Raw genomic sequence first — 27,288 nt, 5'->3', positions numbered from 1 at the left:
GATGACGGCGAGCTCCCAATAAGTGTCACCTACTATTACCCCATAGACGCAAGCGTAGCGGACAACGTTGCTTGTTGCGTGCACGGCCAGCCAGCCTGCCGAAGCCACGGCACCAAAGTACACGGCTGCACAGCTGCGCAAGTACTAACAATGTAAGTGCATGTGCTGTACGGAGTAGTACTCGGTAGAGCCAGCGGGGCAGGGTCGCTTTGAACCATCTTGGTTGGTCGTGGTGGTAGACTACGGATAATTACCCAGCAGGCACCGATGCATTGGATGCGTACCTAGTACATATCTGTACTCCGTACTGAATCGTATTTTCCACATTGGAGTGCTCCGTAGTTGCATCGTACAGTCTTCTCAAGCTTCATCAGGTAGAGAGGCCGTTTGTCGAATTGAAAGGCCGCCGACTGCCTCGTCATTGTCGGGCGCAATGGTCCAATCCGCCCAAAGGTACCGTCGGGGGCGGGACCGAGCCTGCCAGGGCGTTTTGCGCTCAGCCTAGGCCAAGCCAACGACGGCGCGATCGACTCGCCGATCTGGCGGCCCGCCTTGCAGCAGCTCAACTGATCTGCGCGTCGAAATGTGACAGACGACGTGGTCAATTTCGCAGCACATGCCTCTCGCCAGCTATGCACCCAACCATGATGGCGATGCGAGGCTTCGTCGTGCTTGCGGTCGGATCTATATTTATACACATGCGCACGTTTGCAGTGCATTCACGTATTAGTGGTTGAGTCGGTGCTTGTTTCTGTAGGTACGTGCACATCTGTGGGAAAGATTACCCTGTGGTGCCATGGACGACGGTGGACTGCCTTTTAACACAGCGCTCCGTCGGCAGCTTGATGGGAATGTTTGGCGTCCATCCGACGGCGGCAGAAACAGCAGCTACGCAAGTGCACCACCGCACCACCGACCAAGGCTGACACTTACTGTTCGTCTTCGTCATGTCCTACCGCTCGTGCCGGCAGGCCGCGCAAGTGCACCGGAGAGTCCATGCGACTGGCAAGGAGGTCAAGGATGATGGGCATCGGGTTCATCTGCTGGCGGCGGCGGTTGAATGACGACGACTGGATGCTGGCATGTTTTGTTACCATGTTTACAACTACTGGGCGGAACTTGCAGAAAACTCTGTCTACCCGCGCCGCTGGACAGCACGTGCACGACGGAATTGAGGAATGAAAATGAATGTGTACACGAAGGTACAGTATTTACAGTAAGTATGAGGAGCGAGCGCGAGCAGAGCACATGCAAGTACATGTACGAGCACGCACGTGCCATTTATCAGGCGTAGCATGTATGAATACAACAAGTACGGAGCACTGCACTTGCATGTCAGGGTATTTGGCCCGTGTCCAGAGGAGGCGTTTCACGAAGTCGAAAAAGGAAAACGCACAAAGCCTTCGCTCCGGCGCGCGCACCCAACCGCTTCGTAGCCGAGTGCACGTACGGACACACGTACATGAACAGTACGTACGGGTCAATGATCCTATGTACAGTGATGGCAAGTGATACCAGCACCAGGTAGTCGTCATTCAACCGCCGCCGCCAGCAGATGAATCCGATGCCCATCATCCTTGACCTCCTTGCCAGTCGCATGGACTCTCCGGTGCACTTGCGCGGCCTGCTGGCACGAGCGGTAGGACACCACGAAGACTTACGGTAGGATAGTAAGGAAACATTTGAACGGCGAGTACGGAGTACATGTTACGGCATGCTGCGCGGTACTTGCGAAGGAAGCATGTAAGATGGCGGCGAGGACTCTTCTCGTACTTGTGCAAGCATTATTATTATTACTGTAAGCACCGTACCCCGTGATTGCTTGCAAGTACGCATCCATGGTACGGAGTACACAGCACACGGCTCCGTATGGAGCACTCCGTAAGAGTACTCGTATTCATGTACTCCGTAGGGGGCGGGGGGAAGGGGGGGAGGGGGGGCTGCTCTCCTCCCTGTCACTCTGCAATCCATCCATGGGTCCGTTCGGATTTGGACGCGGATGTCCTCGTAGCTGGACAAGTACAGGTAATACCTGCTCACAGATAGCATGCTCTGGCGGCAATGCGACCTGCCGCAATACGTTCTCCCGCAATGCTACGCGGCACAGGGGCCATTACATGCTAGCGACATGAAGTTGCACGTACTTGGAATTCACGAGTATCATGAAAAAGAATCGCAACCCCAAGAGCGAGGACAATTAGTACTTGTGCTACGCGTAAGCACATGTACGTACGGAGTACATTTATGTCAGGTACGGGGCCCAAATCGCCTTCAAAGGACATGATGGCACGAGCAAGCACATGTCCATGTACCGTCCACCACCTACAGCAAGTACAAGACTGTACTCTACTTACTGTACTGTACTGTACATGTACTCTTGCGTCAGCACGTGCCCGAGGCGTTTGGAGCGTCATGTGCTCCGTACTTACTCCGTACTCCGTAATCCTCCAAACAACAATCCATACCTGCACCCAAGAAGGTAATATGTTGTACTTGCATGAATCGGTACATGGTTGTACAAGTATATGTGATTTGACGCTACGATATTCCGCTCCGTGATATAAGTACTTACAAGTACACCTACTTGCTTACACATGCTTGCTTACACCTACATGTAGATGCAGGAAGTTTACGCCTAGCTGTAATTACTAACTTGTGCACTTGTACTCTGTACATGTACACGGAGTACTCCGCGGACTTATACTTGGAATATAGCGGGTTCGAAGGGAGCCCCTCCGCTGTCCCGTCGTGCGGGACTAGTTCCAGTGTTTACGCGTGCCAATAAGGAGATGTAGTATACCTAGTACCTGCTAGGATGCAAATGCCTGTCCCTGACGCTTAGCCCATTTGAACCATACGGTCCCCTGAGCCAGACGTGGCGACCAGCCCATGCCTCACGTACTGGTACTTGCGCCGTGAGCATTGGTGCCGCAAGCACGCACGCCCACCTCATGCTTGCGAGTACCTGTACCTGCCTACACCTGCTGTGTGCTTGCACCACCACCAACTGCACTCAGCCTCAAGGGAGGCAGGGGGTGTCGCTAGAATGGCCACTTTTTGGAAGCAACGAGTATTAGGGGACAACGAGCAAGGCGACGACGGCGGCTGCTGCCGGTGAAGGGAGACGGAAGGATGGTCTCGACTCGGCCGTGATTGTGCATGAGCGTGGCAAATTTACCGGCCGCTCGATGGCTGCCGAGGGAAATTCTCCTCTTGAGATGAAACGTTTCGACACCGGCGCTACAAGGTCGTCGTGTTGTGTGATGACTGTCTATCCGAGCACAAACGCACTCAAACCATTCAAGTGCATGTGGCCAGAACGCGCACACGCATGTACTTGCACGTACCCGTGCTAGCATACGCACGGCATACTACTAGCACGGTACAAGCCGACGTCGTTGACATGAAACCCGTCGTCTCCAGCCCACCTTCACTTCAATGTCATTACCCTCAGTCGAGCATGCCAGGGCCAGACTCATGGTTCGGCGCGATGGCTTGTTGCCGTGGGCCAAAATCCGAATCGCACACATTTCGCTTACTCGCCGACGAAAGACGGGCAGGGCGACGACGTCATCAACCAGCCACATGACCAATACCTCAACTGGCTGTCGCCTCCCCATACGCAGCACGACACTTGGAATACACGAGTGGCTCGTATAATATATTCACTTATTCCGCACCTACCCTGAAGCACCGCAACTGCATATGCCTCAAGGGTGCCAAGGGTGGTAGGTGGCTCAGTGCACATATTAATTACGAGTCTCGCAGGCACGTCATACCTCGTACGCGTGCGTGCCAAGTGCATTGCCCGTGTACCAAGCGCGGAATATAGTATAGTTATATATTACATCCTGCAATTACGCTTACTGTGCGTGCGGTGCTTCATATACATGAGTATGCCCGAGACCCTAGACGTTCCTTTCCTTTCTGTCATTATTTGCACATGCACATACACTGCACGCACATGGTTATGCCTGCGCAAAGTACGGGACACATGCAGGCACTGTACCGTGCGTGCTTAGGTCTCTGTGCATGACCATAGGTACTCCTTGCTGCGTCGTCCCCCCCCCAATTCGTTCATGAACATGCAGATGCAAGTTCAGTGGAAAGAACACTTCCTTGAAATTGAGTGTCTAGAATCATCAATCTGGTTAGTCGATACGTTGCGTGTCAGCAGTACAAGTAATTACTGAGGACTGTCGTCATGTTTTCCCCCACCTGCACAGATAAGGGGCACAGCCGATTCCTTCCACGCAAAGGAGAAGACCTATACTTACAGTCTGTAGCAAAAGGTATTTGCCCACCCTTAGGTATCACATTCCTAGTCCAATCTAGCCTAACCTATTTCGTCAGCATCACAACAATCAGATAGCTACATCGCATCGAACGTATCAATAACGATACCTCAAAGCAGCCGTAACGATGCCTTGAGGCAAGGAATTATCGCCGCAAATGCGATTACGGATTTGCAAGCTACGGTCCCTTCGTTCTCATATAGGCAGATCCAAGCGGCCCATCCAGAAATCAAGCTCTCAACGATCCGTTGCACTTGCCAAATCGAAGCAGAGTGAAAAGAATGCGTATCCCAGCCGCGTTCCGGGCGCCCGAAGTCTCTTTCTAAAGAGGATCGCGATCGGATTTACGATATCGTTACGCATCAAGATCCATACATCAAAACGAACGATCTTCTTGAAGCCGTAGACCATGAAGTTAAGGCGCGGGCCCTCCGTATGATCTTGCGCGAAATAGGGAGGCGAAAATAGCTCCAACGGCGCCGCCCGCATCTAACAGATCGGCATGCCTCTCTCCGGCTCGAATGGGCAAATAGATATCGAAATCAAGATTGGAAGGATATCGTTTGGAGCGACGAGTCTATCGTTGAACGGAGCGCCAGCGCGAGGCCAACGTGGACCTTCGTGCGGCCGGTAGATCAGCTTACCACTTACGACATCTTCGAACATTATACAAAGAGCGTAAAGCAAATGTTTTAGGCTGCCTTCCGATATAACGAACAAACGGATCTTATTCCTCTCGACGACCGAGTCGATAGATTCGTCATCCTCGAGCTCTATAACTCCTTTCTATTCTCATTTTTACGGCCTATGGATATCTTTATGCAAGATAATGCGCTGTCCATACAGCCGGGATCGTACAAACCCTATTAGAATACAAAGGGATCAATCTTATAATCTGGCCGCCTCTCTCGCTGGACCTTATCCAATAGAGATTCTATAGGCGTTAATAAAGGCGGAGTTTATCGTTAGCACCCAGATCTTCGAGACGCTCTGTATAACGAGGCTACGTTAGATAGGCTACGGGAAGCAGTAAAGGATGCATGGCAGGCTATTGATAGATCAATTCTTTAGAAGCTGATTAATACGATGTCCTATTGCGTTGAGGCTATTATTGGAGTAGAGGGGTGGTATACGAAATATTGATTGTTATGATTGCGATAAATTTGGCTAGGCTAGGCTAGAAAATGATAATACCTGAAGGTGGGCAAATACGTTTTGCCCCCCACTGTACTCCGTACTACTGCTCTGTATTGTTGTTAACATACTCTGGACAGCACACGCCCATGGAGGTAGAAGCGCGTGCATGTTCACGTGCTATTACCTGGTCCCATGGCCCCCCCCGCTCGAGCACGTGGCACGCAACGCTCAGGGGACAAGTTGCCGCTTCGAACATGCCATGCACTTTCAACCTTCAACCACTCCGAACCGACATGGGCGACGGGCGATGCGAGAACATCACATGCAATCGAGCATCATCGATTCGTACTTTACCCACCATCCACAAGCACTCGTCCGAGTTCTGCCGAATAGACTGCGAACCTGCCGGGGCACAAGGTTCCCAAGCGCACCGCCCACGCGTGTGACCGTCCCGCGTTCGATGCCGGCCGGCGAACGGTTCCAAGTCGAATGCTCCGTACCTGTAGCTGCGAGTATGTATTAATATTCGAGGCAAACGTGTGACCAGCCTTGCATTCCTGCCTCCGGAGCTTTGATAGCCCAGAGTCCAGGCCTGCAAGGATGTAAAGGGACATCAGATGTGGTTCCCCATCGGCTAGCTCACGCCAGTTTCGCCACCATGTCTCCCTTCTCACAAGCCACCACGAGGCCACGATGAGTAGGGGGGATTCGGCGATGAAATGACGGCATAAGTGCGGAATGACGATGACGAACCACAGTTTATCAACGTCGAGGGCCGGCTGCGAGTCACGTTTTGAGCGGAGAAGCACCCTTGGGCAGCCGCAGTCTAGCGTGGTCTCTCCCACCTCAAATCTGTGTCTCAGACGAAGCTCTCGAAGCCTCCGGCGTGAGCGCTTGACCATGTACTGCCGTCATTGTCCGCCGTGAATGGACGGACGGACAAAGGTCCTGCGACGGTCATCAATCTCAACCTGCTGCGTATTTCGCCTTTGGTGTCCCGTTCCGGCAGACGACGGACCAGGCCGGCACCGCAACGATGCCGTCGGAGGCCCGACCAGGGGCAGGCTACCTACCCTGCACCGCCACTCATGTCTTGCTGGCGGCTGTCATTTTTTACTCATGGGGTATCGCAAGAGCTTTCAGTCTTGTCACAATAAACAAGGGTATCCGGGAAGGACCGAGTGCCAGTGGTGCTGTTCCTCGACGCTCTCGAACCTTCCCCGGTGTTCGCTTTCATACTCGACATGAAGAGTCCCCCCTTGCCCCCTCAAGGTGGACCGCAACACCACCTGGGTGACAGAACCTGTGTCCCGTTCCCGTCGACGGTCCAGGGTTAGTCCTGCATGGTCGGGATGTAATCGATGACGGATCCGGCCAGGTAAACATCCGCCGGCCGGGCTGCTCCAGACGTCGGGTGGTGGTGCGGTTGCCATGGACCCATCGCCGCCGTCCCTTTTTTTCCTTTCCCTCTTTGTGAGTTTCAATCGCTTGGTTGATTTGACGTATGATGACACTTCTTCCGCATTCTGGTGGTGATGTTTATTCCGTGCTTGCCAACACGGGTTAGACGTAGTTCGGGAGACCGTCTGACGAAGTCATGACATGGACCAATACCATCCACATTCTCACCGTACCGTAACAAAGACACCGAGTGATGATACCAAACGTCAGGAATACTCGGTTGGGCACGATGGAACCCAGCAAGCCAATTGCGCAGGTGTGATGTAAGGTGGTTGTCAGGCTACAGGCTACACCACCCACGAAGAGGTATAGGGTAGGTGGGTACAGAAATGGCCATCGACAAGTGCCCATGGGTGACATGCGTTGCGCCCTGCGGGGAATCGCACCGTAACGAAACACTTCCTCCACCTTTGGCCCCCCCATTGCGACTGGCATTGCCGTTCCGGGGTGCGTGCTGTTGAAACAATAGCAACCATCATCCGTCGACCAGCAATACGCCTTCATCGGAAGGCGACCAATATTTCCGACGCCAAATTTTGCCACGGTGCATCAGGATCCAGGCCAGGCGAGGAGCGATCTGCCATTGGCCTTGGACCGCACTCGCCGCCGGCTCCGGACCGTTTCGGACAAGGGGCGAACAAAGTGCATGGCACCAAATTTCACCTCCTCGTTCCGAGTTCATGATGTGATGAAGGTGACTGGGTGACAATGGACGTGGCATGCTAGGCCGGGCCCCGTTGGTCGGGTTGGGTATCGATGGACGCAATTTCGTATGTGACGGACGAGCCAAAGGTCGGCTAGCCAAATCGTCCAACCGCATGAGTGGTCTGGTCCGAGCCTCAGATGGCCCCAAGACTTGAGCTTTGTTTGTTGGTCCGAACCTTTGGTTGTCTCAGTCTCCAACCTACATTTCCATTCCGCATTCGACGAAACGGCAAGGGGCGAAGGGGAGACACGGTTCGAGTTCGAGGCGGCCCTGCTGTCGAAAATCCATCGTGTGGCCCAGGCCGTTTGTTCGTTCACCGCATGGACGACGATGCAGACGTCTATGACTAGTTGTGCTCCGTTGATGGAAGCACTGCACACGAGATGATTCTCGCCAAGGTTCAGCCGCATATACTTCTATCCATCGTCATTGGTCGGCTGGTTGGTTGGTTGGCCGGCTGGCAAGGCCTAGCCGGAGCGGAAGGAAGCATGGACCAGGCGGGACAAAGCGATTGTCAATGAACCACAATAAGGACGACAATACAACAACATTACAACAACAATAAGGACTGTTGCCTGGCCTCAGCTTCGTACTACAGGGGGCTTTTCGCACAACCGGATGCTGCCATTCCGGGATTCCAGCATCCCCCGATCCATCGTCGACACCATGACGTTCCTACCGTTACTTGCGGGTAGAGTCAGAGGCGGGTGCAGGTGCAGTCGCCGACGTCAAGAATATCAACTCATCAGGGCTGCCGCATCCCACCCAGCCTACGCGCAGAACGTCTCTTCGAGCGTCGACCATCGACCGGACGGCACGAGTTCGTTCCAATGACCATTGCACGCGTTGAGCCGATATCATGCCCGAGCTAAACGTCCTCATTGTCGGCGCCGGAATCGCCGGCCTGACGACGTCCATTGCCCTAGCGCGCTACAAGAGCGTTCGTGTCACAGTCCTCGAACGGTTCCCCTCCAACGGGCCTGTATGAAGTTCTCGAGCCCGTTCGATGCTCTCTCTGCTTGCCATCTAACGACTCTATCAATGCAGGTCGGCAATGGAATCCAGGTGCCTCCCAATGCGGCCCATGTAATGAAGGTATTGGGTCTCCTAGAAAAGCACATCCAGAGGGCCGTTGGTCCCGCCACGAGCGCCATATCGATGCATTATTCCACTGGCGCCGTGCTCGTCAAGCGAGATTTTACTCGCTGCGGCGAGCTCTACGCCGCTCCCTGGCTGTGCGTGTCACCGGCCTCGTCATCATCCCCCGCGCCCACCCCCCCTCCTACCCCAGCAATGTAGCCGAGAAAAAGATGCGCTGCTGACGACGAGTCCAGGCTGATGCAGCGGGCCGATTACTTGACCGTTCTTCTCGACGAAGCCCGCCGACTTGGCGTCCAAGTTCGGTTCGGTTGCGACGTTGGCGCCGTCAACTTTGACACCCCATCGCTTCGATTGACCACCGGTGAGGTGGTCGATGGAGACGCCATCATCGCCTGCGATGGCAAGTTGCCCCGGCTGCCCTGGCTTTGGCGTCTCTCGCTTCGTTGCTAACGCCTCGCAGGCGTCAAGTCGACCGTCCGGTCCCTGATGCACCCTTCCATCCGTCAGCAACGAGCGAACGCGTTCGCCTACCGGGCCCTGTACACGAAACCTCAGCTGTCGTCTCCGACCCTCCGGTCGATCCTCCACTCGTCATCCTGCCTGTTCTGGCTCGGCCCCGAAATGCAGGTGATATGGTACCCTCTCCGCGGGGGCGAGCTCTTCAACCTCGTCGTCTGCGTCGTCGACGCCGACTTCAACGCCAGATGCGAGCGCGGGGACGCCCGAGAGCTGCTGCGAGAGCGCATGGCCGACTGGCAGCCACAGCTCAGGGAGTTGATGGACTTGGCGGATGAAGTCGTGTGCTTTCCCTTGTTGACGCTCCAAGATCTCCCATTCTGGTCCAAGGGTTGTGTGACCGTCATCGGTGACGCTGCTCACCCAACCCTTCCCTATCTTGGCCAGGGGGGCGCCATGTGCGTCGAGGATGGTCTCATCCTCGGCGATCTGCTTGGCCGGATGACGGAGCACGTCGATGCGACGGGCAGCGGAACTTTCAAGCAACGCATCCCAACGATTCTCGAGTCGTTCAGATCCATCAGACATCCGCGAACGATGAGAATCCGGTCCAAGTCTCGGCTGTCGGGCAAGTACAATCAGCTGGCCGCCGGTCCCCTGCGGCAAGCCCGCGATGACGATGCTGCCAGCTACGGCGACGAGGATACCTGCATCAGCGATTGGCCGTGGATCGACTCACGCTGGAACAGGGAGCTGCTCTCGTACAAGGCGGATGAGGTGGCCGGTCGCGAGTTTGACCGGCTCGTTGACAGCGGCGCCCTCGACACGAACGCTAGTGGGACGGAGATGGACAAGGAAGAGAAGCGTAAAGGGGCTCCAACAAGTTGCAGCGTACACTCGATCGCCGTGGAGAAGAATTGGGCCCACCTAGTCAGGGACCGCCTTCTGCCCGTCAGGGACTCGTGCGTCATCATGTAGCTAGCAGGCAGGATCCAGGATGGAAGTTGTGCCTGCGAGAATAAAGTGCATTTTGATACACTCCCGATGGCAATTAGGATATGTGCATCAAAGGGGGGATGGGGATACTGTGATGTATCATGTATGCGATGGCGAGCACGCCGTGAGCCGATTTCGCCACACGCCCATGGGGAACATGGTAACGAGCGACTTGAGCTTGGTCAAACCCCATGGTCAGGAGTGCGGCCGGCTGACGATGGCCCTCCTACCCCAATCTGCCATTCTCGTCACCATCGTCCTCCGCATCGCTTTCCTCCGCAGCCCAGTCCCTCCACCCTTCGCCCCTGACCCAGCTCATGCCCTTGCGCCACTCAGCCTCGCGAATCGCGCGCGCGTCCCGCTCGTAGACGACGCCGGTGACCATGAGGGCGAGGACAAAGACCCAGACGTCGCCGCCCTTCATGGCCTTCCACCAGCGCCGCTTGACGCCGACCTTCCACAGGCTGTCGACGCTGGCGCGGGCGCCGTAGAGGAAGACGCCGCGTCCATGACGACGCTCGACCCAGGCCCAGAGGCCAGCGAAGAAGCCGCCGAGGAAGAACCTCTGGGTGGCGAGGACATGACGGGGGAGGTAGGCCTGGAAGAAGCAGATCGACGCCCAGGCCGTCGAAATAGCGCCGGTGACGAAGGCGGACATGCGGAGGGCCCGCGCGAGGATGCGCTGGGCCGTGGCGACGGGGAAGTGGTAGAACGTCTTCAGGCGGGGGAGGATGGTGAGGCCCGAGTAGAGGACGAGGAAGAATCGGGCAAGCGGCGGGAAGGAGTTGAGCCAGAAGGTGAGGTAAGTCCGGAGGCAGGACGGGTCCGATGGGTGTAAGGTCGCGCATGAGAGCGACCTGATGAGTGGGTGTGCCTGCGACGACAGGGGCGAGACCGACCTCAGCACGGGCGGGAGCACTTCCTTCCCGGGGAAGAGGATGGGGGAGACATAGGCCCTGGACGAGAAGGTCAGTCTTCGTTCGGTCGACATCCGCCGGACGAACCGGCTGCGGGAGGGGGGGAGTGCGAAGGGGCACATACGGCCAGTTGAGGTGGGCCATCCGGGCCAGGCTGTCGACGACTTCGCGCGCCTTGGGCCACTCCATGCGCGCGGGCCAGTTTGCCGGGCGTTCGTGGATGTAGGCAGACGAGTTCTTGGAGATGAAGTTGCCAAAGGCCTGCTCGCCTCGTTAGCAGGGGCGTGGAGCCTCGACGAGACCGAGGAAGATGGTCGGGCAGCGGCACAGATCAGAGACTTACCGGCGGGAAGCAGTCCTTGTCGAAGACGCAGGAATGGAGCAGCTGCCCCAAGGTCAGGGGCTGCAGCATCCAGCTTCCAAACCACCATGGCCGCTCCCGCTTCTTGCCGTTCCTCATGCCCCATATGTGCCCCTCGCCCTCGCAGACGTTCCAGCCAAACTCGAGCGCACGGATCATCATGTAGATGGCGATGGACACGCGCAGCTGCTGCGACGGGTAGACGCCCAGGGCGAGGCCGGCGAGCGAGGCACCGACGGCGGGCGCGTAGGGCGAGGTCAGGGTCGCCGCCGTCCGGGGGTTGCGCCGTCGGAAGGGAGCGACTTGGGGGTCCATGAGATGGGCGCGCAGACGAGAGAGGAAGCGGAAGAGTATGCGGTAGAGGAGGAGGATGGTTGAGAGGGAGAGGGATAGCCTCAGGGCGGGAGACTTGTAAAACGGTGCCTTCTTGCCGTTTCCGCGAGGGCTTCCACTGGAGGCGAAGTCAGCATTCGGAAGACGGAGCATGGCAAGACCGGTTCGGCAGCGGTGGGAACTTGCTCCTTGTCGCCGGCCATCCTCCTCGCGATGGCCTCCCAGCCTTTCATGCCCACCCAAGTGACGGCGAAGACGCGCAGGGCGTGCCTCACCGCCTTTGCAGTGTACTCGTCTCCACCGCCGGCGGCGGCATGGGTGTGAGGGTGAGGATGCGAGTGGCCATGACCGTGACCGTGGGCGGCGTGGGCACCACCCCTCGTGCCGCTACCCGACGAGAGAGCCTTGTCGACGGCGGCGGGACTGGGCGAATTGCGACGGAGGAGACGCGATCGGGAGAGGATGTACTTGTGCAGCGTTGCGTACTCGCGCGCCGAGACGGTGTAGCGCAGCGTGTTGCGCAGGACCGGATCGATGGACGCTGGTGCGGGTGCCGGCGCATGGGAGGCGGGGCCCGAGGTCGACAACGACGAAGGCGGCAGCCGACGTGAGGGAGCCCCGGCGGAGGAAGTCGCAGACGTAAACGATGTCATCGTGGCCCGCGGCTGGCGTCGCAGTAGCGCGGCGACCTGCAGAAGTCGATGTGGTTGTGCTGTCGTCGTGTCGTGGCGGGCTGATTCTTGCCGAGGCCGTGGTGACGCGTTGGCTCGCTGGAAGGCCAGCAATCACAAGCTCAGCGTCCCAGGCAGGTAAGCCCAAAATAAGCACTGTGCTGTAATTACGATGAGGGGCAAAGCACTGTTGTTCCTCGTCGCCTGTATCCGCCAATGTTTCGCTGGTTTCTGTAGCTTATTGGATCAGGTCGCCTGTCACGGCTCCATCAGCATCAACACATGTACAGTAAGTACACAAGTACGAGCAATCGTCGTGCCCCAACCCAGAGCTCTGGGGAACTCGTAGCCGCTTTCCTCTCCAGCAGGAGAAGGATCGCCGAGCGCGGGAAGAGACGAATTGTTTCGTAATCGCGTCGCCCAGCGTGGCGTGACAGACGCCTCGGGGTACCGTGCCGTCTGCGAGGGGAGGAGATCTGGAGAAAAGATGAGAGGAAAAGACGGGGAGAAAGGATGGAATGCTACGACGCGTGAGAAAGTAAGCCGGAATTACCGTATTACTCGCTCGGCAAGTGCGATGTACTCCTACATTGTACTGAAATGACCTCGGCTCGCGACTTCTACATGTGGGTGGGGGGGCCTGCCGTCCGCCGTCGAGGGGCCAGCAGGAAGGTACGGGGTACTGTAGTACTGTACTTAAGTACCGAGTCCACACGGCCTAAGTACTTAAGTAAGTAATACATTGTGCCTACAACTAGTACTCCGTGCAGTAAGTACATGTACTCCGTACAATACTTACTCCGTACTGTATACTTATGTACTCAGGCACTTACTGTGCCATTTGGTAAACATTCAATGTGGGCCAGGTACAGACAAAGGCCAATCAGCAGCTCGGTTTGGGTACTGCTTGACAAAGAGAACTCTCCAGAAACAAGAAAAGCAGCTGTAGGGTAGCCAGAAAAGCTCAAGTCTAAGTCTTAAGTATGTAGTTCTCAAGAAGCGTGAATAATTACACCTCAAACATCTATCGAAATCACTATATTGCTTTTATATCCTTACTTAGCGTATGTTAGCTGTACTCATAATTTAAATGTAGGCTGCTGTTCGTTGTTGCTAATAGAATGTCTTGAATGCAAGAGTTCATCTGTACTTGAATGCAATGAAGTTGATTACAAGAAAAAGTGACCCCACCACGCTCTAATACTTTTGCCTACAATTTTACTTGGAATTACCCTTCGTCCTTGGTAGTATCACCACCTACGTACTTAATACCTACTTACAGTACTCCGTAAGTAGCTACTAATGCTGTATGTCAGGTGGACAAGTACGTACAGTACATACAATACAGTGCCCAAGTCCAGGAAGGAATAATACTCCGTCCTGGGGAATTATCGAGAAATCAACATCTGCATTATCGGCACTTTCTTGCACTCCGTAAATACTCCGTTGATAGATATACATCAGTACACCTACGCCTTCACCTACGACATGTACGACTCATATTACTGTACCTGCCACTTGCCGCGTGTGCTAGTACTACTACAGCAATACATGGTTACCTACCTACCTACCTACCGCGTACTACTTGTAGGCAACTTCTGCGAATTTGTTAGTAGGCTAACACAAAGTGCTCGTGCCAAGGTTAGTGGCATTACAAGTGCAGCACAAGTAAAATGCGACTGCACAGAGCACTCCGTATCCCTTCTTCCGGCCCGCTCTCTCCCCCATATCGCCTCCCCTTCGTGGCCGGCGAAGATGAATAGACGACCGTCTTCACATTGCAAGTACTCCGTACCTGTCATGTATTCTCCTGCCATGCTCATCTGCAAAGGAATGCCGCAAATCCGGATAGTAATCACGCTTCCGAACGAACATAACCGGCAATGCCCATCCAAATGATCCCTCCCGCGCACGACCAAGTCATCTCTACCATGCTAGTGCCCGCATGCCCCCCCTTCACGAAAAAATGGCCGCCATTGCGTCCTAACTGGTAGAGGTGATATCTACATCGACACCATCCGCATGCCCTCGCTCGCATCCCGCAGAATCAGCCACCTTCTCCGTCTCGGACGAAGCCCTCCTCCTCGACCTCGCCGCATGACGACAGCCGGCCTGCCGTGGCCATCTCGCTCGTCACCCTCGACTGCGTGCCTCGCGTCCATGGCGGAAGACCGGCGCAAGCTTTTCGTGCCATCCACGCTTCCCCGGACCGAGCGGCGCCATGCCTTATGAGCTGCCATTGGGGCCGGACCGGGTCGGACGGCCCTAGAACGCAGCGTGGGCGTTGGCCTCGGCTTTCTCGCCGCCAATGGTTCCCGCCCACACGCAGAGAGCTTCCGCGCGGGGCTTTCCAAGACACCCGACGCCTGATCGCAGCAACAGGTTGCGTGTATGAAAAAAAAAACAACAACGATGAGCCTGAAGAGAAAGAAGCACAAAAGATTCCCGTCGTGGCGGTCGGTGGGTGGAAGTAGCAAGAGAGAGAAGAAAGTAACGCGGCCCGCCGAGCAGATGCGATGACCGCCGGTGCCTTTTCATGCGAGCGGGATGCCTCGGCGATTTGCCATCTTGTCAATAAACGTCGTAATTCGTCAGAGCATTCGCCGCCGCCTTCACGGATAGTCGGCCGCCGACCCGTTCTGCACCTCCATCAGCGGAACCCAAGTGCGGCCGAGAGACGGTCCGTCGTTGATGCCGTACGGAAGAATCTCTTCCTGCCATCCGAGGGCGCCCCAGCGGCCCATGTCGTGGGGCATGGGTCGCCGAAGGCCCGTTCTGATGGCCTCGCGCACCGTCACACGCCCGCTCGCGACCGCCTCGAGCAATCGAAGGCGACGAGCCTCGCGCTCTTCCACAACACGCTTGACGATGCCGTACCGCGTCTCGGTGTTCGCCCACCCGTTGACGTTGCCGGACCCGGACGATTCCAGTATCATCTTGAGCTGCATGAACGGCAGGTTGAGCAGCACGCGGGACAGGATGGCGTGCGCCACCGGCTGCGCCTGTCTGGTGGCCTTTGGCGTTTCGGATTCCAACGCAGCCCTGTCCTCGGAGAGCAGGAGGTCGCCAAACTGAATGTTGTTGATCTGCTGCGATCGCCGGCCCTTGCCGAGCTGCACCGACGTTCCCCTCGCAATCGCCGGCTCGGAGGCACTCGTCGCCGCCGGCGCGGCCGTGGGAGGCGGAGGAAGGTGCATCGGCAGCCGAGCGTAGTGCGAGGGCTCGTCGGCCGACGTGTCCAGGTTGAAGCTGGGCGGGAGGTTGTGGACCACGTAGGTGACGACGGCGTTCAGGATGGCTCGCGACCCGTCTCCGTACCTGAACGACTCGTGCGTGCCGTCGTCCTTGCAGCCGTCGAGGGCAAACTCGAGACCCTTCTCCATCGTCTGCCAGCTGAGCAGCTGCGTCGCCACGTCGCAGCCTCGGTGGATGACGGGAGCCCAGTCGAGGAGACGACCGGCGGCGGCGTACGACAGGGCGAACTGGAACTGCTCGTTGACCGAGCCGGCCTGCATCACGTCGGCCGAATCGGCGCCGCCGTGACCGTGGGGCGGGACGTGATGAAGCAGCGGGAAGCCGTAGAGACGTTGGACGGCCATGTAAAAGGCGTCGGAACGCACCCACCTGTCGTCGGTTTCAACGAGCAGAGTCCGCGCGGACCCGTCAGGCGCGGCCGATGGGAGACCCTGCTTGCGAAGCAGAGCCGCCAGCTCGGGACTTCGGCCGAATACGAGACGGTGACCGGGGATCCGAACCGGGCTCGCGCCGTCGTCGGCGTGCCGAAGCTCCAGCGTACAGTCGGCGAGCTCCGGGGACGCAAACGCCTGCTGGAGGTACCCGAGGACACCGTCGCCATCGTCGCCGTGTGGGAGCATCGGGGGCGGTCCCTGACTGTGCATCATCCTAGGGTGGTCGGCGGGGAAGAGAATGCGTCCCTGCAGATCTTGCGCGTGCATCTCCTCGCCGGGCGGAACGCCTCCGTTGCGGATGGCACCGAGGGGGAACTGGCCGTAGATGCCACCCTCCTCCGGATGGGCAGACGACTGCGAGCCGTGAAAGCTGTGGGGGGTCGAGTGCCCAAAGGTATTGCCGTAACGCGGGTATTGATCCATCGGGCCGTACGCCATCGGGGGGCGGCCATAGTTGTCAAAGCCGGCTGCCTGCATCATGTCGGCACCGTAAGGCATCATCGGGGGGAATCCGTTGCTGGCATGGCCCATGTAGGCAGGGCGGCCGTCGGGGCCAGGGATTCCGGGTGGCGGCGCGATGCCTCCAGAGTGTGGCGGCGCAGGAGACGAGCTCTCGGAGTCGTGGAAGGTGCCAAAGTGAATGCTTCCATTGCTTGCGTGCGACTGATGCATGTGGTGCGGAGGGTTGGGGGGATGCGGGAGCGGGCCACGAGACATGTCTCCGTTTGCCAGGCTGCCCATCGGCCGGTTGGCAGGCAGGAAAGGAGGAGGCATCTGGTAGCGGGTCGGCGAGACGGCGGGTGGCGGAGGATGCTTGGCCACCTTGGCAGGGTAGTACGGAGCTTTGCTGGGAGTCAGTAGGCGGTGATGCCAGACATGAAGGCGGGGAAACTTGCCGGCGTCAAATCTCTGCCCGTGGCCGTCGTGGTCGACGCCGTTGACGGCGATGGGCGTCTCCGACGGGCCGTCAAGGTCTACGGCTTGTTGGGCCACGTTTCCAACCACCTGCATCCTGGCGGATCCGTAGACGGCGTTCTGGGTGGCGGGCTCGCCTGCTTCTGCCTTGCCGTTCGTAGTAAAATCCTGCCCACCCGTCGCCGGCATGTCTGACAGGTCGAGGAACACGTCAGCGAAGGGTCAGGCCAGGCTGGGCCAACGAGGAAGCGATGGCATTTTAGCGGGCTTACCGATTGGCCCCGATCCGTTCGTCACCGCATCCGCGCTCGAGACCTTCGGCTGCTTCACATCGCCCAGCTTCGTCTCGGCCAACTGCCACTCGTCGCCCCTGCCCTCTCTGTTGACCTGGTGCTTCTCGACGCTGGGCTCGGGGGACGATGATGGCGGGGGCGTGGGATTCGAAGCAGCCGCCGCCGCCGCCGCCGCCGCCGCCGCCTGGCGCTTCACGTACGGCAGAGGCAGCGCTGGCATGACAGGCTTGGTCAACTGCTTGCTGGCTCCAGCCTTCCGAGGCTTGGAGGAGCCATTTGGCGGCGCCATGGTGCAGGGCGAGCGGTCGAGGGAAGCTGGGAGGCCCTGCAGTCGCTTGCTTGCGTTCGATGTCAAAAGTCGGTCGCCGTACGTGGGTCGAGAAAGCAGGATCCAGTGGTCGGCGAGACCAGGCTGCTGTGGGGGGTTGTGTTTTGTGCGGAGCAGGCTCAGCTCTGGAGCCTTTGATTACCGAGTGCCCACTCCAGACGATGGATTAGGCCACAGGGCATCTGTGCCGTCATGAGAGGCTGGCTTCAAGGCGGCCCTGTCGGAGCGAACGGCCGTTGAGTCGAGCGGAGCCGATTCGAGGACCACAGGTATCAAGCGAAGACTCACTCGAGGCGAGCGTCGACCTGGTACGGGGTATTAATATTGCTCAACCGACTTGGGTGATGAGAAATAAAATGGGGAACTCCATCACAGAATTTTCCCAAGCTAGCTGTGTGGTCGGGTCGCTGGTTAGGTAAGTAATAGAGTATTACCTACTAGGTATACTTAATGTCGGGTGTCACAAAGGTTGACCTTAACTAGGTACTAGGCACTATGACAGGTAGTACTGTAGACAATGGGCCCCAGCGCCCCTGCCGCTCCGTTCCCGCTAGCAAACCGCTGTAAAATTGTCTGCGGCTACGCACAGTACCAGTACTTGCTTACTTGTACCTCAAATACCATGCGCAGTACTGTAAGTACAACGTACGTTGTTCATGGCGTGTAAGTACTGTACATGGCGTGTAAGTACTGTACACGATATGTAAGTACAGCGCTCCCCTACTACCTGAGTACTAGGTACCTAGTACCTGTACGGAGTGCTCCGTACTGTACTGTACACCTATAGTAATACTTACTGTAAGTACTTACTGTAGATGTACGGATAGAGTACACGCATTTACAGTGCAGTGCCGCCCCCTACAGTAAGTTTGAAAGTGGTGATGCCTCCAGAACTCGCCACCGTCGCCACCACGTTGTGCCAAGTGTCGATCGCCCTATTACACCGTCAACAAGAATATCGAAAGAATGCCACACTCGATATTTGTTTACGATCAGTCTTTCAACAACAGCCATGCACGATTTGCTACTGTATTTCCAACTCATGTACTCCTGTAATAGTCGTGGCCAAATTTCAACATGCGGTGCTCCTGCAACGATGCTGCCTGGCAAGAATACGCAGAACTTACCAACAATGGTAGTTACTGCACGGAGTACTAATACCGTAAAACCCCTTAACAGGGCGCTTGCCGCCCAGAGGGACGAACTAATCATACAGCCATCGACCACAACACTCTACCGCAAGACTTGGCTTGAGTAAGATACTTCCAATCTTGTCAGTGCATGTAGTGATCCATTTCATTACCATATATCCTTTGGCACAGTTGTCCGTGTTCGTGCATGGCATGGTCTAAGCATCAGCCGCCACTTAGTTGCTCGCCCGACTGTTTCCATCTATCGTGTCTTAGAATCCCATAGAATCCCAAAGCAACCCACGGTTCAGATTCAGGCATCAAACGCCCAGAACAACTTCCATAGTACCATCCACCACCCCGGAGCGGTGCGCTGATGATGCGCCTGTTCCTCTAGAGCCAGGCGGAAGCCGTCGTTCGATCCCGGCGTGGGGTGACTGCAGTCGCCTGACAAGCGCGGATGAGGACCGTACGACGGTGCATGTCGATGGACTCGACGTCCAGGCGCACACGCACAGGTGAGAGTGATGGGGAAGCGACGAAATAAACGAACATCAACGAGCACCTGGGGGTAAGCAAGACGCGAGTCTGCATGTATATTTCCATACTATTGCCCATGGTTCCCGAACTGACGCCCAACACACGCTGCCAACGTCGCTCTCTAAGCCAAGCCATCACCATGAACCAACCTTGCGATGAGGACGTAAATGAAAATAGCGGCACCAGCAACAAGCAGCTTGTTCCGGTATATCCAGCCGCGGCCAGCATCGCGCTGCTGCACCACAGCGTCCACGACTGCTTGAGCTTGGTTTCCGCTTGGGCTCGCTATCCCGAGCTGAGGCCGGCATGATGAGCCGTTCTCTCCGTCCAAACGGTTTCCTGTCGCCGGATCAAGCTTGTTCTTCTTGATCCATTCCCAGTTCTCCGCGTCAACCTCGGGCCACTCGCCGCGAAACTTGGCCCCCCCGTCGCCCGCCTTGACGTTGCCCTTCTGCGCCGGGTTCTTGGCGTGTGAGCCGCCGCCGGTCGAGTTCCACCACCGAGAACGCGAGGCGAGATATTTTCTCTCCGTCGCCGTCGTCGAGACGGAGCCCGTCGTCATCTCGTCGCTCGTCATGAAGGAGAGGAGGCCGATGAGGATGGTCGACACCTCCCAGGCGGGATTGAACGACTTGGGGTGAAAATCGGAAATGGAGAGGCAGAGTCGAGTGGATGGTTGAAAGCGACCAGAGGGGGTGTGCATTCGAATGGCCGGCGGTGCGAACGGGTAGTTCGGAGGAAACATGAGCGTACCCCAATATTGACCCCCATGGTAGGGAGTGTCTTCGGGTCCGGTAATGACATAGTGCCATCTATTTCCCATGTGTCAGCGCGACCGTCAGAGAGGGCAGGGAGGGGGCTGGCGGAAGTACTCGAGAATGTTCGACTCGGACGGGTGTGCCGTGATATACGGTGGCGGATTCTCTGAAATTGTCATGTACTCGCGGGTTAGCTGGTACGGCCGTCAGCAAGTATACGTCACGTCACGTCTCTGACGTCGCAGGAAATGATTCAACATGCCCGCTTCTGTGCCGCCTTGGTGGCCATGGGGCGAGGTTCATGAAAGGATCCAGAGGCAAGCTGGCTAGCAAGACGGGGCGCGTGATCTCGCACCGACGCGACTTTGCTGGAGAGAAGGCACTGATGCAATAGCAGCCACCGGAGACCGCTGCAGGGACGCTTGCCGTATGGCACAAATCAGTCGACAAAGGAGGGTCGTTGCTGCGGATGAGTCTGTTGCGAACGAAACAAAGGGACGATGAAGCAGAGGGGTGGTGCCCCACAGGACAAGTCGGCGACGACGGATTCGGAGATATGGAGATGGTGTCGTGATGGCATGACTCCATACTTGTACGACCATACGGAGTACTTGGGTACAGTATGTACTCCGTACTTACGATACATGTACTCCGTATTACTCCGTAATTAAGATACATGTACTCCGTATTACTCCGTACTTACTCCGTAGTTAAGCAAGTATTAGTTACAACTAGTTGTACTTAAATAAGTATAGTAATGTACAATAATACCTTGTACTCCGTACAACTGCTTGCTACAGTATAAGTACGGTGGAGGGCCCCACAGGCCGCGCCACTTGACATTGAGCCTCAAGCCTGCGCCACATCGGCCTTTTGCCAGTACGGAGTAGTATGAAATACTTGTGTACTAATACCGTCCAAGTATGAACCAATACGGAGTACTCCGTACAGTAAGTACGTATTAACAAAGTACTGTAAGTATCCGTACGGAGTACTCCGTACTTATTGCACAATTACTTGTACTCGGTACGGATCCACGCCTGCGCCCTCTCGACAAGTTTCCAACGACCAGACAACGGCAAGAATCGGGCCGTAGACCAGAGAGCTGGTCCTTCACGACCGCAGCATGGTGCGAGATATCAATCCAAACGGAGTAGAGGTACGAGGCTAGTCTGGCTGATAAGTGGCCGAAGCGAAGTTGATCACTCGTCTAGCTCCAAGAACCGTTCGACAAGCTGCGTTCCGACGCCCACGATGTGCTCCAGCACGCAAGGTCTATGCCCGAGTTCCAATCGGCCGAAACCAGGGCCAAGGAACGTAGGGTTGGGAACATTGTATGTCGATAGCCACGCCGCGACGATGAACTCGCTTCAGGTTGTTGACCCCCGCAGATGGCAGATCAGATGTCGATGCCAATGACGGTCCACGAAATCCACGTATCCGGCGCAAGCAATATTCGGCGCGGATTCCTTGATCCCATCTTTAGTCCCTTGCTTAGCGACAGCTCGGACCCGCCGTCGAATGTTGGCGAGGTGCTCTCCAAGCTGCAGACCATGAGCGCGAAGCTCTCTGGGTTGCGTATGTTGCGTCTCGGCCGGCTCGGCCTCAGATAGCATGGTGCTGACCTGGCTAGAAATATTACGAGAGCCGCCGGAGATATATCTTTCGAAATCTAGCCAGGTGGATCCTTCTACAAGCCCGTCCGACGTCAGCATTTCCGTTGGCCTCCGTGAACTTGGGCGATTCAAGCTCCAGACCGGAACCGACGTCGGCAACGGCGAAGGCTCTGCGTACGGCTCCCTCTTGTGGCGGAATATGCTTGGCGGTGCCGAGATGCTCACGCTGAACGCCAAGGCGGGAACGCGGACGAGATCAGCGTACAGCGCCAACGTAAGCGCCCCGGTATTGAGCGACCCCGACAGGCGCGTCTCGCTGGAGGGCCTGGCGTCCGCGGCCGAGAAACCGTGGGCATCGCACGAAGAGGTTGTGAAAGGCGGCTCCGTACGGTTCTCGTGGCTCACCGCCCAACGCGACACCCATTCGTTGGAGTACTCCGGTGCGTGGCGCCAAATTACAGGATTGTCCGATGGCGCGAGCCCAACTGTGCGAGCCGATGCCGGCGATACGATCAAGAGCGCCATCAAGCACACCTTTTACAGAGAGCGACGGGATAACCCGCAGCTCCCGCAAGACGGATACATGCTGCGGTCAGTGCTGGAGGTGGCTGGAGTTGGACCGCTGGCAGGGGATGTTGCCTTCTCCAAGGGTGAGCTCGAAATGAGCGGTGCCGTCCCCATCCCCCTACCAGGAATCACCGAGCGGACGGGGATTTCCATCGGCGGCGGCTTGAGAATGGGGTTGCTGTACCCGTTGCCGGTCGGCTTCGACCTCAGCGGCAAGGCTTTCCCGAGCCGGTTGAATGATCGCTTCCTGCTTGGTGGGCCAACTGACGTCCGTGGCTTCAAGCTTGGTGGACTAGGACCTCGCGACGGTCAGGACTCGGTCGGCGGAGATGTATTTGCCGCCGGAAGCGCAAACTTGCTCCTCCCGTTACCATACCAAGGCCCTGACTCCGGTTTGCGCTTCCAGCTGTTTGCCAATGGCGGTCGACTTGTCGCATTGACGAAAAATGGCAAAGGAAATGAGATGGAAACGAAGATGGACTCTCTTGGTCTCACTGCAAAGGCTGCCCGCGAACGCATGATCGATGCGATCGGCAACCTGCTGACAGGTGCCCCGAGCATGGCAGCTGGCGTGGGCCTTGTTTATGCGCACCCAGTGGCGAGGTTCGAACTGAATTTTAGTTTGCCGCTGATTCTCCGACGAGGAGAGATTGGAACAAAGGGACTGCAATTGGGCGTAGGAATCAATTTCTTGTAAAGGTGGGATGACGGCGACGATGGAGTCATGTTGAGCCTCGCATAAACCGCCCTCCTCGAAACCATCCGCACCACGCGGACAGACGGCGATGTCGCCGAATAAAACTGACATAACACTGGAGAATTCTGTCGCGTGCGTGCGGATCATCTCTTGCAGCATCCTGCCATCAACCGATAGCCTCGTGTGTACACGTATAAGTTGAAGTGAACCTACTTTATGCGGGGTGTTACTATTACGTTGATGTGTACTCCGTGGTGGTGACATAATACCACTTCATTTGAAGCTTATAAGGAAAAGGACCAAGAGTTCTACAATGGCAGGTATTGGTAGGTACTTCAATGCAGCGAGCATATGAAGACCACGACATACTCAGGCTACCTTGAATAGTCAATTAATTATGGCACATCAACCTCCAGATTTGGCGTATTCTTCCAGTTAGCTAATCTAGACCTCGTCACCCCTGTTGACAGTTTCTCTCCAACTTCAGTATTTGTGCTGCAGCAAAGTGAATTAGGTTATGAAGTATCACCACGGGGCAAGATGACATGATATGATTGAAAAAAAATGTATTAAAGCTATCTAATAATGAGCCATGTTATAGTAATTGTCCCACCCGAATCAGCATGAGCATTCATAACAGACGTTGCTATGATATGTCACCTTCCGGATGCTGTATTAACCACAAAGGAGCGGATAAGCGTAGCCAGTAAAATTATCAGGCGTATTGTCAGCGGGATTAATGACAGGTTGGCCTGGTAGTGAAACGGTAAAGTAGTTGAAATAACCTCCTACGCCCCACTGGCCGAAAACGAAGCGGAAGGGGTAGGCAAAGCCAGCAACTAAGTACTTCGTAACACATTTCTGACCGTTAATGGAACCACCAGTAGGTTGAGACGTATAGTATTGTTCCAGGACTGGTATCGAAGCCGGATTGACTATACCTGTACTACATTCGAAAGCATTCCCATCGCCAAAGAATAAGTAAGCGCCGTTATCAACAAGGCTACAAAACGTATAGATTCCAGTTGTCGGTGGTACATAGTAGCCTTGGTCAACGAATGTAAAGTTATTTGCGTCCACTGGGATAGTATATACTGTTCCAGTCCACCCGACAAGATATGTCCAGCTATTAATAGTAAGCTGTGGGAATGGACAGGTCGGATTTGGAGTCGGTGGAATGGTGCACACGACGTATGGAACAGATATCCTGTTTATGAGTGTTTCTGCTATTGGGGAATCGTTAAGATAGGAGTTTGGACCACGCCCAATCATGGATCCGATACCACCAGTGCCGACATCATTTGGATAGTAATATGCCTTAAATCCAGATGGTGAGGCGGGTGCGCAAGAGGGTTGCAACGTGGCGAGCACACACGCCTCTGTAGGGATTGCCGTAACGATAACACTAGTGGTACAGGGGTGAGTGCAGCCTGCTAAGGGTGTAACTGTTTGAGTGCCAAGCCGGGTTCCAGGTACTGTTGTTGTTACTATCTTATCGGGAACACAGAGGAGCGGATAGGCGCGGCCAGTAAAATCATCAGGCGTATTGCCACTAGGATTAATGACAGGTTGACCTGGTAGTGAAACGGTAAAGTAGTTGAAAAACCCTCCGCCCCACTGGCCGTAAACGAAGCGGAAGGGGTAGGCATAGTCAGCCACCAAGGACTTGTTAACACATTTCTGACCGTTAATGGAACCACCACTAGCTTCGGACGTATAGTAATGTTCTAGGAGTGGTACTGAGGCCGGATTGATGACACCTGTATCACAATCGAACGCACTCCCATCGCCAAGGAATAAGTAAGCGCCGTTATCAACAAGGCTACAGAACGTATATACTCCAGTTGTCGGTGGCACGTAGTAGCCTTGGTCAACGAATGTAAAGTTATTTGTATTCACTGGGACGCTGAATGGTGATCCAACTGAATTAAATGCAATTGAGACCCTGTTGGTAAGCGCTTCTGCTATCGCAGTCTCGTTAAGATAGCCGTTTGGACCGCGTCCGATCTGGGAACCAATAGCACTAGTATCGAGACTATTTGGATAATAGTATAACTTAAATCCAGATGGTGAGGCTGGTGCGCAAGAGGGTTGCAACGTAGTAAGCACACACGCCCCCGTAGGGAGTGCCGTAACGATAACACTAGTAGTACAGGGGTGAGTGCAGTCTGTTGCTGGTGTAACTGTTAAAGTGCCGACCCGGGTTCCAGGTACTGTTGTTGTTACTATCTTATCGGGAGGCTGCGGAGTACAGAGGAGCGGATAAGCGTAGCCGGTGAAATTATCAGGCGTATTGTCGGCAGGATTAATCACAGGTTGGCCGGGTAGTGAAACGGTAAAGTAGTTGAAATAACCTCCTACGCCCCACTGGCCGAAAACGAAGCGGAAGGGGTAGGCATAGCCAGCTACTAAGGACTTCGTAACACATTTCTGTGGGTTGATGGAACCACCAGTAGGTTGAGACGTATAGTATTGTTCCAGGATTGGTACTGAATTCGGATCGACTATACCAGTATCACATTCGAATGCATTTCCATCGCCAAAGAATAGGTAAGCGCCGTTATCAACAAGACTGCAAAACGTATAGACTCCAGTTGTCGGTGGTACGTAGTAGCCTTGGTCAACAAATGTAAAGTTATTTGCGTCCACTGGGATTGTGTATACTGTTCCAGTCCACCCGACGAGATATGTCCAGCCATTAATAGTAAGCTGTGGGAATGGACAGGTCGGATTTGGAGTCGGTGGAATAGTGCACACGACGTATGGAACTGATATCCTATTTATTAGTGCTTCCGCTATTGGGGAATCGTTAAGATAGGAGTTTGGACCACGTCCAATCATGGATCCGATGCCACCAGTACCGACATCATTTGGATAGTAGATTGCCTTAAATCCAGATGGTGAGGCTGGTGCACATGATGGTTGTAGTGTGGACAGTATACACGCTTCTGTCGGAACGGAAACTGTAGTGATGATAACACTGGTAGTGCAAGGATGGGTGCAGTTGGGTGGCGGCGTGATAGTAGTTGTTCCACGGGCTGTACCTCCTACAGTTGTTGTTGTTGCCGTATCCCTGACTGTCGTTACAATAATCCTTGTAGTACAGGGGTGAGTGCAGTCTGTCGATGGCGTAATTGTACTCGTGCCAACACGAGTTCCACTAACAGTTGTCGTCACTACTGTATCAGGAACCGTTGTTACGATGATACTTGTAGTGCAGGGGTGAGTGCAGTCTGTCTGTGGCGTAATTGTACTCGTGCCAACACGAGTCCCACTTACAGTTGTCGTCACCACGGTGTCAGGAACCGTTGTTACGATAATACTTGTGGTGCAGGGATGAGTGCAGTCTGTCTGTGGCGTAATTGTGCTCGTGCCAACACGGGTTCCTCGTACAGTTGTCGTCACTACTGTATCAGGAACCGTTGTTACAATGATACTAGTAGTACAAGGATGAGTGCAGTCAACGGGCGGCGTAATCGTACTTGTACCAGCAATGGATCCGGACACTGTTGTAGTTGTAGCTGTATCTGGGGGTTGACGCGTTGTTACAGTGACAATAACGGTCGTTGTGCAAGGATGGGTACAATTAGGCGGCGGCGTAATCGTGCTTGTGCCAGGGACCGAGCCAGAAACGGTACTTGTTGTTGCCGTGTCTGCAACAGTCGTTACAATAATACTTGTAGTACATGGGTGGGTGCAGCCAGTGGGTGGCGTAATCGTGGTTGTACCTGGAACCGAACCAGAAACTGTAGTTGTGATGGCTGTATCAGGAGGTTGATTGGATGTAACGGTAACAATAATGCTTGTTGTGCAAGGGTGTATACAGCCAGAGGAAGGCGTAATAGTGCTTGTGCCTGGAATGGATCCAGTGACTGTCGTTGTTGTTGCTGTATCTACAACAGTCGTTATAATAATACTTGTGGTGCATGGATGTGTGCAGCCGGCAGGTGGTGTAATTGTGCTTGTACCTGGAACCGAGCCAGAAACTGTAGTTGTTACTACTGCATCCGGAACTGTCGTTACAATGATACTTGTAGTACATGGGTGGGTGCAGCCAGCGGGTGGCGTAATCGTACTTGTACCTGGGATCGAACCGGAAATCGTAGTTGTGATGGCTGTATCAGGGGGTTGATTGGATGTAACGGTAACAATTATGCTTGTTGTGCATGGGTGTATGCAGCCAGAGGACGGCGTAATAGTGCTTGTGCCTGGAACGGATCCAGTAACTGTTGTAGTAGTTGCCGTATCCACAACAGTTGTTATAATGATACTTGTAGTGCATGGATGTGTGCAGCCGGCGGGCGGTGTAATTGTAATTGTG

The 27,288-nt window shown here is 55.4% G+C and overlaps 6 protein-coding genes across 6 annotated transcripts; 2 read left to right on the top strand and 4 right to left on the bottom strand.

Moving 5' to 3' along the window:
- Positions 1–8,458: 8,458 nt before the first annotated feature.
- DCS_07777 (uncharacterized protein) lies at positions 8,459–10,134 on the top strand (the record flags this gene model as incomplete). Its single annotated transcript, XM_040805061.1, has 4 exons — positions 8,459–8,581; positions 8,647–8,834; positions 8,934–9,061; positions 9,161–10,134. 4 exons carry the CDS (start codon positions 8,459–8,461, stop codon positions 10,132–10,134), a joined length of 1,413 nt encoding a protein of 470 aa, XP_040655165.1.
- A 244-nt stretch (positions 10,135–10,378) lies between these two features.
- Positions 10,379–12,416, bottom strand: DCS_07776 (uncharacterized protein; the record flags this gene model as incomplete). Its single annotated transcript, XM_040805060.1, has 4 exons — positions 10,379–11,108; positions 11,194–11,330; positions 11,413–11,838; positions 11,883–12,416. The coding sequence occupies 4 exons, from the start codon at positions 12,414–12,416 to the stop codon at positions 10,379–10,381; spliced, it is 1,827 nt and encodes a 608-aa protein (XP_040655164.1).
- A 2,630-nt stretch (positions 12,417–15,046) lies between these two features.
- DCS_07775 (uncharacterized protein) lies at positions 15,047–17,620 on the bottom strand (the record flags this gene model as incomplete). The annotated part of the gene is made up of 2 exons (XM_040805059.1): positions 15,047–17,229; positions 17,311–17,620. 2 exons carry the CDS (start codon positions 17,618–17,620, stop codon positions 15,047–15,049), a joined length of 2,493 nt encoding a protein of 830 aa, XP_040655163.1.
- A 1,830-nt stretch (positions 17,621–19,450) lies between these two features.
- Positions 19,451–20,152, bottom strand: DCS_07774 (ubiquitin-conjugating enzyme; the record flags this gene model as incomplete). Its single annotated transcript, XM_040805058.1, has 1 exon — positions 19,451–20,152. The coding sequence occupies one exon, from the start codon at positions 20,150–20,152 to the stop codon at positions 19,451–19,453; it is 702 nt and encodes a 233-aa protein (XP_040655162.1).
- Positions 20,153–21,213: 1,061 nt separating this feature from the next.
- DCS_07773 (outer membrane protein) lies at positions 21,214–22,967 on the top strand (the record flags this gene model as incomplete). The annotated part of the gene is made up of 4 exons (XM_040805057.1): positions 21,214–21,246; positions 21,302–21,421; positions 21,479–21,665; positions 21,721–22,967. The coding sequence occupies 4 exons, from the start codon at positions 21,214–21,216 to the stop codon at positions 22,965–22,967; spliced, it is 1,587 nt and encodes a 528-aa protein (XP_040655161.1).
- Positions 22,968–23,642: 675 nt separating this feature from the next.
- On the bottom strand, positions 23,643–25,808 carry DCS_07772 (uncharacterized protein; the record flags this gene model as incomplete). The annotated part of the gene is made up of 1 exon (XM_040805056.1): positions 23,643–25,808. One exon carries the CDS (start codon positions 25,806–25,808, stop codon positions 23,643–23,645), a length of 2,166 nt encoding a protein of 721 aa, XP_040655160.1.
- Between the last annotated feature and the right edge of the window lie 1,480 nt (positions 25,809–27,288).

This window comes from Drechmeria coniospora, chromosome 03 (genome assembly GCF_001625195.1).
Source record: "Drechmeria coniospora strain ARSEF 6962 chromosome 03, whole genome shotgun sequence".
In the NCBI taxonomy this organism is placed as follows: Eukaryota; Fungi; Ascomycota; class Sordariomycetes; order Hypocreales; family Ophiocordycipitaceae; genus Drechmeria; species Drechmeria coniospora.
The sequence above is the reverse complement of the archived record's forward strand: the minus strand, read 5'-3'. Positions and strand labels throughout refer to the sequence as shown.